The 10041-nt window shown below is 33.0% G+C and overlaps 1 protein-coding gene across 2 annotated transcripts; it reads left to right on the plus strand.

The window, feature by feature from the left end:
• Positions 1 to 1745: 1745 nt before the first annotated feature.
• LOC142547652 (putative pectate lyase 8) lies at positions 1746 to 7366 on the plus strand. Of its 2 annotated transcripts, XM_075656035.1 has the most exons (7): positions 1747 to 1962; positions 2158 to 2211; positions 3618 to 3686; positions 5431 to 6073; positions 6160 to 6263; positions 6478 to 6616; positions 6697 to 7366. In XM_075656035.1, the coding sequence occupies exons 1-7, from the start codon at positions 1880 to 1882 to the stop codon at positions 6922 to 6924; spliced, it is 1320 nt and encodes a 439-aa protein (XP_075512150.1). In that variant the 5' UTR covers positions 1747 to 1879; the 3' UTR covers positions 6925 to 7366. The 2 variants fall into 2 exon arrangements, with proteins under 2 accessions (XP_075512151.1, XP_075512150.1); XM_075656036.1 differs by lacking the exon at positions 3618 to 3686 and having other exon boundaries at positions 1746 to 1962.
• The last annotated feature ends 2675 nt before the right edge of the window (positions 7367 to 10041 follow it).

The following is a 10041-nucleotide window of genomic DNA, read 5'->3' on the forward strand; positions in this document are numbered from 1 at the left end:
AAGTCATTAGACTCACTAGGTTTAATTTCTGTATTAGCTTGTTAGTTAAAAGTTTTAAAGGATTTTTTTTATGGATTTTATGAGAGATTTTATATTTTATTTCGAAATTAGTTTTGATCATTTCCAAGGTAGAGGTTGGATTTTGGTAATTGACGATCTTTAAGGAATTTATGCACTTGAGATTTAAATTGTTATGAAAAATGTTAAGTTATTTTATTGTTAGTTTTCGAATTAATGGAGAAAAAGAAAAAAAATTAGTGGAATTTTAAAATAAAAAGTAAGGGTCATTTCAATTAATGATCCACTAATTTGCTTTATAAAAACTTAAAATATATACGGTGAGTATCACCTCACTGACTGACATTTAGATAGATATGTATATCACTTAGTGTTGTAAGATGCAAATTTATGGGGAAAATTACATTATTTGTCATGTAGCTATAATGTTTTTTTCTCGATTGTCGGTCAATTTATTGTCTAATCTACTAATTTGAAACTTTTTCGGATTTTTATTTTCATCGTAGTGACGTCGTGACATTAAAAAATAACGACGTGTCGAAAAATATTGATGTGGCGATTTATTCAGCGAAAAACCTAAAACTTACTTAAATACAACATTAGGACATGATTTACTAGCATTTAACACGAAAATTAGTGAAATAGCGGAAACATTTACATAAAAAATTAGACATTCCAAATGACGGGAAGTCTTGTCGGAACTTTCATTAGGAAAAAAGAGGAATACTAAAACTTTCATTAGGAAAAAAAGAGACTCATTCACTTTCGTCCCTAAATTTTCAAATGCGTCGATTTAGTCCTTCGCGTCGAAAATGTTACTTCTTTTCGTCGAAAATGTTACTTCAATGGTGGACGGTGGGCTTTTTGGAACCTTTATTTTGTCTATTAATTTTTAAAATACAATATTTTAAATTTATTTAAATGCATATATTGTTCATCAACATAATAATTATAAAACATGTAAAACGCTGCATTGAATATAGATAAGAAGCTAACCATTGGGTTGAAGAAGGTAACTCACTTTCCTTGGGATAATTTGCATCCCCTATTTCTGTATAAAAATTCAAAACAGCCAAAATCTCGATAAAAAAGATTAATAGATATTTAAAATTATAAAACATAAACTCGCATGAAACCATTTTACAGGTCAATTTCGTGAAACATATATCTTTTTTAGATCACGAAAAAAATTACTTCTCATACCAAAAACATTAACTTTTTATTGTAAACATGACTTAGTTGATCTGCCTCACAAAAAAATACTCGTGAGACCATCTCACAAAAAATCTATTAATTTTTTTATATATCAAACATATTAATATCCGTACATCTATTCTATTATATTAAGGTTGAGCACATGATAGTAACTACCTAGGACGACACCAATTTTTTCTTCCAATTTTATCCTTATATGATTCTAATATTACACTTTTGTTTTTGTTATTTTGTTGTTTTTTAAAATTTCAACACACTTTTATTTTTATTTTTTTATTTCAAAAATTCAAATATCAATTTAGTCACTTCATAAATTATCAAATTACACTGTACACACGTCGCATGTGCATAATATCCAGTATAAAGTAAATGTGCGTACAGCTTAGAAATCCTCTATTTACAAAATGTTGGTATTTGCCAATATTTCCTGATGGAAATACTGTTAACCGACGGATAATAAATGTACTCGACAGTTACGTAACGGCCGTTAAATCTAACGTCTGCCGAGCCTCACTCGCAGTCTATAAAAGCGTTGGAGCCGTTAACATTGGCGTCGCTCTTCATCTTCCTCCTCCCCGCATCTCTGCTCCATTCACACAGTTAACACACACACACACACAGCAACATAAACGGTGTCGTTTCAGCAATGTGGTCTTCCAGGAGATGCGTGTGTTCTTTACTTCTGCTCGGGTTACTCGCCGGAGCTATGGCTAGTGTCCCGATATTGAGGTATGTTTTCGCAAGAAGTATATTATTTTTCTCGACTTCTCCAAATTCCCACCGGAATTCCGCGAAATTATGTCACATTTATGTGGTTTTTTATTTGAGCGATTTTGTTTAAATTTCACGGATTTTTCATCGGATTAAGTTAAGAAGTTACCTGCATTTTCTCTGAAATGCTTGAATTTACATTTATGAGTGCAGTTCTGAGGAAAACGGGGAGCTGCAGAGCTCCACAGCCTCAACAATGGCGGCAAGGTCAGTAAATTATCTTAAAATCTCCACCGTCGAGGTTTCTGTCTTTCACACACATCGAACTTCACTCGTTGGATCTCGTTGAATTATTGTTCTTCTGTTTGACCAAGTCAATCCTGGCCGTTGAGACGCGACGTCACGTCAAATCTAAACCGTTTATTGCGTTGGTGCTGATAAATTCACATTTGACGCATTAATTTAAATACCGAAACACCCTTGATGCTAGTAATGGGAAATTGCGATCGCACAACCATCGTGCGAAATCCCCTTCGTAAAATCGAGATTTGGATCCTCTGTTGTGTTAAAAACATACATTACATTTCTTACACAAGATGATCGGCCGATATCTCATTTCATCTTCAAATTTTAAATTTATTTTACATTCTATATATAAGATCACAAAATGATCAACTCAGCACTTGACACAGCAGATGATCCAATCTGGTAAAATCGAAAGTCTTTTTAAATTCTATGTTTTTATATCACAAATTTGAAATATTATTTAGAATTCTTCGACCAAATTTTAAACTCACGGTAACGTCCTTACATGAGATCGGTTAGTTCATATTTCAACTTCAAAATATTATTGATACTACCTGAAATTGTATCTATTCATGGTAAAAAGGGTATGGGTACATTCGAAATTCACATGGATAATGTCCAAAAGAAGTCATTAGTTTTCAACAGTTGGGAAGATTGTATCTATCGGTCATCGATATATATATGGGCAATCAGCCCCTCCCTTGTGGGTTTGTTTCAACCTACCCGTGCAGGCACTGCCTGCACGGGCAACGAACGGCCCGGATCACTCCACATGAGTGATCCGGGCCCACCTCCCTATATGTGATGTGTGTTCTTTTGTAGACACCCCCATGTGAAATTACAAACACCACCTTCCCACATTTATTTCGGAGGTGCTTTTCTGATTAATTGAATTTTTTAAAGAAAAATAAATTTTTATATCTTCCAAATTAAAATAAATCATGCTATAGTAAATAATTAGCTCACCTCAACTCTCTCATCCTTTTAAATTAAATTGTTTAAAATCAAAAAGTAAACCAATTATTTTCACAAAAAAAAACTCATTTAGAATCGGATTCCTGACTCCGCCGCTGATCCGCCACTTATGGTAGGTATTGTGACAAATGGTGAAGAATTTTCTGAGTTGCGCGCTATCGATTGCTCGCGCATGTAATGCACGAGCATTGTCGCGATAACAGATTTTGCGTATATCGTTTTTTCGGCTTTGTCTATGTTATTTCCGGAGTGTTTTTCTTCGTCATATCGAAAATTCTTGGCCTTTTGAATCTCTAGTGAATGGGGTTATGCCCTCTGGTACATTATCTGCCTATTTTCGATATGTTTTGCTATACTATTTCTGAAATTCTACTTGAATACGGATTTTTCAGTTTGGATGAGGAAGCATTGAATGAACATGCAATGGATGACCCAGAAGAAGTTGCGAGATCTGTTGAAATGTGGGGTACTTTTACTTATTTAAAGAATTCTTGAATTTCCCCATTTTGTGCATTTATTTGCATACCAAACTTAATAAAAAAAAATTAAAATTTTCGCTGATGATTTATAATTGATCTGACACGTGTTAAATTTGGGGTTCATGTTACTTACATAAAATAAAAATATATTACTGACATCACACAGTATATCTTATAATTGTTTCCAGTATTTTCTTAATCATATAATAAAAATATATTGAAATTAAAATAAATAACATTATTTCTGTCATATTAATGACAATTGAATCATGCGGGTCATTGTAAGGTCCCGTATACGTTCCATTGTCGAGTTAATGCACATGCCTATCAACTTAGATCCGTGTTTTGCGCTATTTAATAATAATAATAATAATAATATTTTTTTTTTCACAATTTTGTGTATATATATGTGTTCTAAATTGGTACGCGTTTTACAATATATATTTTTCGTATATTTAATTTAATATTTATTTATATTTTTTTAGGGTTATAAACTTTTATAATTTGATTAGGATAATTTTTTTAGAAAAATTCTCAATAAATAATATAGACTAGCTAGGTTCGAAATCGAAAATATATTTCAATCAAATTATCGATATTTTTATAACACGCGATGTAAAATCAGAGGAGGAGCTAGGATATGTAATCAACGAGTTGAAATTCTTAAAAATTTTTATATAATTTTCTGAAATATTTAACTTTACCCTTTCTCAACCCATTTCCCTTCTTGTTCAAAATATGGAGTCTACTATACTTATTATAAATTAACTAATGTTGGATCATAAATGGAAATCTCTACCAAAAATAAAATTAAAAAATAATAATAAGATATTAATGTGACCATTATTTTAGCTTTTTATTTGATTCTATCATGTGTGTGATCCAACAAAAAGTTAGCAAAGGAATGTGAAAGCTTTAAGTTGTGATTGGTGGGAAAGTGTGGTTATCATGACATGCTGTCATGCATGAGATGTAGGTATGGTCATGTGATTGCATCATCCATGTATGCCTAATCCATGACAAATCAAGTGCCTCCAATCTTACTCCTGTCTTCTTTGGTAAACTAATAATATAAAGAGTAGATATCTTGTGAGACGGTATCACGAATCTTTATCTGTGAGACGGGTCAATCCTACCGATATTCATAATAAAAAGTAATACTCTTAGCATAAAAAGTAATACATTTTCATAGATGATCTAAATAAGATATCCGTCTCACAAAATACGACCCGTGAGACCGTCTCACATAAGTTTTTGTCTAATATAAAAACGATGATTTGTCTGACATCAAAGTTTTAAACGTGAGATAAGGTTTTGGGTTCGAGATCTAATTATAACCTTCCATCAGAAAAAACTAATAATATATAAGGTGAATTTTATAGTTTGACTCGTCTCATTTTGGGTTGTAATTCACTATCTCGTCAAATTTTAGTTTTAAAGCATTGGAATTTAATTTTGGGCTATTTTAATCAAATTGTCGACGTGGTGTTGAATATGTAAAAAAATTTCGGCACCATCTCGACATTTTGGTGCTTCATTGAAGTTTTTAAAGGCCTTAAGATTAATAAAGAGTATAGATTTATTTTTGTTGAGAGATTTCGATTGCCCAATGTTTCTATCATATCAGCCGATTGTAATAAATCCGTGGAGAAATTGATAGACATTTAAAAATATTTTGGAGTGAAGGGGAAAGAAAATATTGAGTGAAATATTTTGAATGTGTTAGGGCCACACATAACAGTACAATAAGGAGGAAACTAGGATATTTCTCATGCGTGACGGGCAACCCCATCGATGACTGCTGGCGTTGCGACAACAAGTGGCAGTTGAACCGCAAGCGACTCGCGGACTGTGGGATCGGTTTTGGGCGAAATGCGATAGGTGGTCGTGATGGAGAATTCTATGTGGTAACAGACCCTGGTGATGATAACCCCGTAAACCCTAGACCAGGCACTCTACGCCATGCTGTTATACAGGATGAGCCTCTGTGGATCATATTCAAGCGCGACATGGTCATAACATTGAAGCAAGAACTCATCATGAATAGTTTCAAGACGATCGATGGTCGTGGGGTAAACGTGCATATTGCAAATGGAGGGTGTATTACAATCCAGTTTGTCACGAATGTCATCATCCACGGCCTCCATATCCACGACTGTAGGCCGACTGGGAACGCCATGGTGAGGAGCTCCCCTTCGCATTATGGATGGAGGACTATGGCGGATGGCGATGCGATTTCAATCTTTGGCTCCAGTCACATCTGGGTTGATCACAATTCGCTCTCCAACTGCGCTGACGGGCTCGTTGATGCTGTTATGGGATCCACTTCTATTACCATTTCGAACAACTATTTCACCCACCATAATGAGGTATATGTATTGTCTGTTGCCTTGATATACATTTGCTTCTGTTTTTTGGTACTAAACGAGACATTTGTTTTATGCCGCTGAAACAGGTGATCTTGTTGGGTCATAGTGATTCTTATATGAGAGACAAGCAAATGCAGGCAACGATCGCGTACAATCATTTCGGGGAAGGCCTTATCCAGAGAATGCCTAGGTAAATTTATACTCGAATTCTTTCGTGTGAGTAGCCTTGTTTTACGACTCACTGGAGAGCAATGCTTCATCAGAAGTTTTAATATTCAGGTAGATCTAAAAAAAAGAATAAGGTTAACACATAATTAATTGGAAAAAAACCATAGAGAGTCGAGAATTATGACTTGTGCAGGCATATGATCCCTCAAATTTCTTGAAATTTATTAAAACTTCAGGTGCAGACATGGATACTTCCATGTGGTGAACAATGACTACACTCATTGGGAAATGTACGCCATCGGCGGAAGTGCAAATCCTACCATCAACAGCCAGGGGAACCGATACCTCGCCCCGGTCAACCCTTTTGCGAAAGAGGTACAAAAACTGTTCTGATGTTACAAATTAAACAAACCGAGCTTAGTAAAGAAACTCATCTGCTCGATCATTATTTTCAGGTAACAAAACGGGTCGACACACCCGAGGGTAGATGGAAGGGATGGAACTGGAGATCGGAGGGTGACCTTCTGCTCAATGGAGCTTTTTTTACACCCTCTGGAGCTGGGGCTGGAGCTCATGCCAGCTATGCTAGGGCTTCAAGCTTAGGGGCTAAATCTTCCTCCATGGTTGGATCTATTACATATGGTGCTGGTGCCCTCGCCTGCCGTTCAGGCCGCCAGTGCTAACAGCTATAGCTATTTTCCGTTTTCTTTTATGATATTCATTTTTACTACTTCTAAGAAGTAACTTGTATCCCCATATTTCATATCCTGTTGTTTGTGTATCATCCATTATTCGAATCGGTAAATGAACATTTCGCGAAAGGGCAACAGTTCTCGAGATCATTGTCTTTTGCATTCAAGTGTAACCATTCTTCCACGACCTCGGCCTGTTCCGGTTGGAAGAAAATCTTCGTGGCTATGGAAGCGGAAGCGTTGCGTTGTTCAAGATTTCTGTAGAAATTATATGATTTTGTGATTTGTTTCTTTTACATTCCTTGAGTCATACATACAACCTATAAATAATGTGTGAAATGTGAAAAGTTGAGTCGAAACTTTTGTGATAGAATATCTTAGGATGGTAAGGTTTATGTCCATCCTAATTTTCTTCTAATGTTTATTTTGCCTTTGTCTTTTGTCTATGAAAGCAATCTTTTGCTATTTAAATTGAAAAACTGAGAATCATCCTTAACAAACCAGTGATCATATGCATACAAATTAGTTGTATTGTATATAATTTTTTTTTTTTTGTGATAAGTAATTTTTATATAAATATTTGGAGATTATGAGAAAAGAGAACATGACTTCTAACTAACAAAAATAAATTTGTAAAATTAAATTCTTTCGAATAAGGTAAAATAAGTTGTTATTTCTAAAATTTATGATTCAAGATAATACTCTGCACAACCCATATAATATAATACAGAATAAATACAAAATTTTCACACCCACACACACACACACAAATATATATATATATATATAGTTTGGATATGTTGTCAATCCACCATGCTCACTAGTGATGTATCACTTACCTATTGGATGTAAAATTTTGATATGATTAATCGCATCCAAAAAGTGAGTGTCACCCTCACATCAAATACCTCCTCCCATTAGTTTTGACATTTTCCCGGTTCATTCTTTCGTTTTTTCCTTTCTCGTTATACCTAAGCCTTTTCCAAGGTTTGATGAATTTGCCCCAATATACCTCTGACTTTGTGTTCCCTTTATTAGGTCAGGAATGTATTTAAGTCAGTTTTTCAAACATTCGGGATGATTTTAATACACAAAACAGAAGAACTGAATCGGAAAAAGGTTTAAATAAGAGGGACGAAAATGAGTATTTTCCTTGTTTAATGGATAAGATTTATTATTTATATATAATATTGTGTTGATTAAAACATGTCAAAACGAGAATTAAAGACAAAAAGTGGAACAAATTTAAATCAAGTACAGCGACCTCCGCTGCCTCAGTTGCCGGAGTTGCTTTCATTAATGACAAAAACTTGTGTGAGACGGTCTCACGGGTCGTATTTTGTGAGACAGATATCTTATTTAGGTCATCCAAGAAAAAATATTACTTTTTATACTAAGAGTATTACTTTTTATTATGAATATCGGTAGAATTGATCCGTATCACTGATAAAGATTCGTGAGATCGTCTCAAAAGAGATGTACTCTTCATTAATTATATGATGCAAAAAAAGAATATGAAAGAAATTTCCATTATCTACTTTATGGCATTTATGATAATTGATGAAATAATATATTTTCCTAAAAAAGTAACTCGCAAGTAGCTAAGTTTTTTTTACAAGACTTATTGAAAGTGACGCATTGAAATTTTTCCTTGGGAAGTATCTCGAAAATATACTTTTTTTTTCCTAAAAAAATATGTATTCCCACGTTAAAATTAGTCATAAATTGTTAAATAAAATATTCAATTTCAAACGATTTGCAAGCATATATAGTTATACACTAAAACTTGTCACATGCATGAATATATTGACACCTTACCAAACCTTAAGATAAAGGGTTTAATTTTATGTAAGAACCTAAGATTTGGATACACATACACAATTTATGCTATGACACAAAAATGTAAATATTAATAAAAGTTAGAACATAACGTCTAAGATTTTTCTTGAAAAATTCATATGGGAAACAAAAAAAATAAAATAAAAGGATCAAATGTAGCGTTTGAACTACACTACAATTTAAAATATTTGAGTTGTTTCGTCACCACCAGGTATAGATTTTGACAAATCGACAAGCATTCTATCCTAGGCTTTATAATATATTTTTTTATCAGTATAAACACGACTATCCTCGAATCGATCGTATAAACTAAATTTATTTTGATATTTTAGTTGTAATAAATGGGAAAAATGCTAGTAGAAGATACATCTTTGCATGTGATATTATTGGTGTCCATAGAGCATGTGACCCACCCATTTTTAATATTTCATTTGGTATTCAATGTAAAAACATTTTTGGGGCCATCCCTTAAATGGATCAATCGAATAGCCACATGCATAGGCCATGTTATATGTTGTGTATGTATTTCAAATCGCAGCTGTCACATTTAATTAAGACTAAGGTCATTTAATATGGTCGAACTACGTACTACTTTATTGTCGTGACGTATTTGTCCAAAAAATATTATCCACACTCCTATTTGTTAGTTAACTAATTAATACATAAAAAGTAAATGAGATATGTAAATGAGATAATCTGTCAAGTTATTTAATTTTTGGTTTTTACTTCGCTATTGATTATTTCGACGATTATTAATGATGAAGTAGTATATAACGATCAACTTCGGTAATAACACCGACGAAGTAAAACATTATTTTTTACTTCAAAATTTAAAAAACACGGGATTCACTTTTAATTTTTGTAATATTTTACTTCGACAGAATAGTTTTGATGAAATAAAAAGTTAAAAAAATTTAAAATTTATATTTAGTGAAGTAAAAAAATAATCATGCTTAACTTTTAATTTCCCTTAATTACTTTGTTAAAGATGAACCAATAGTTAACTTTTAATCTCCCTCGATTTTTAATTTGTAGCACCTAAAATCTGAAATAGCTACTAGTCCACTAATTTTAAAAAATAAAATAACATTTTAAAGATTTAATTTAATTTGAAAGAGAGAATAAAACTCTAATTTTATTTACTGAATTAAAATACACTTTTTAAATTTAGTCTAGCAACTGTAAAAGTCTAATATATACACATATGGTCCAAAACCCACCCCATAACCCTAAGCATTCACTTCAACAGCCTCGTACAACCTTAGCTTT

Source organism: Primulina tabacum, chromosome 5, assembly GCF_025594145.1.
Source record: "Primulina tabacum isolate GXHZ01 chromosome 5, ASM2559414v2, whole genome shotgun sequence".
Taxonomy (NCBI): Eukaryota; Viridiplantae; Streptophyta; class Magnoliopsida; order Lamiales; family Gesneriaceae; genus Primulina; species Primulina tabacum.

Coding starts and splice junctions, on each gene's coding strand:
- LOC142547652 (XM_075656035.1), top strand. CDS start 1,880: ATGTGGTCTTCCAGGAGATGCGTGTGTTCTTTACTTCTGCTCGGGTTA. Junction 3,687..5,430: donor GTTGCGAGATCTGTTGAAAT/GTGGGGTACTTT, acceptor TGAATGTGTTAG/GGCCACACATAACAGTACAA. Junction 6,264..6,477: donor CTTATCCAGAGAATGCCTAG/GTAAATTTATAC, acceptor TTAAAACTTCAG/GTGCAGACATGGATACTTCC.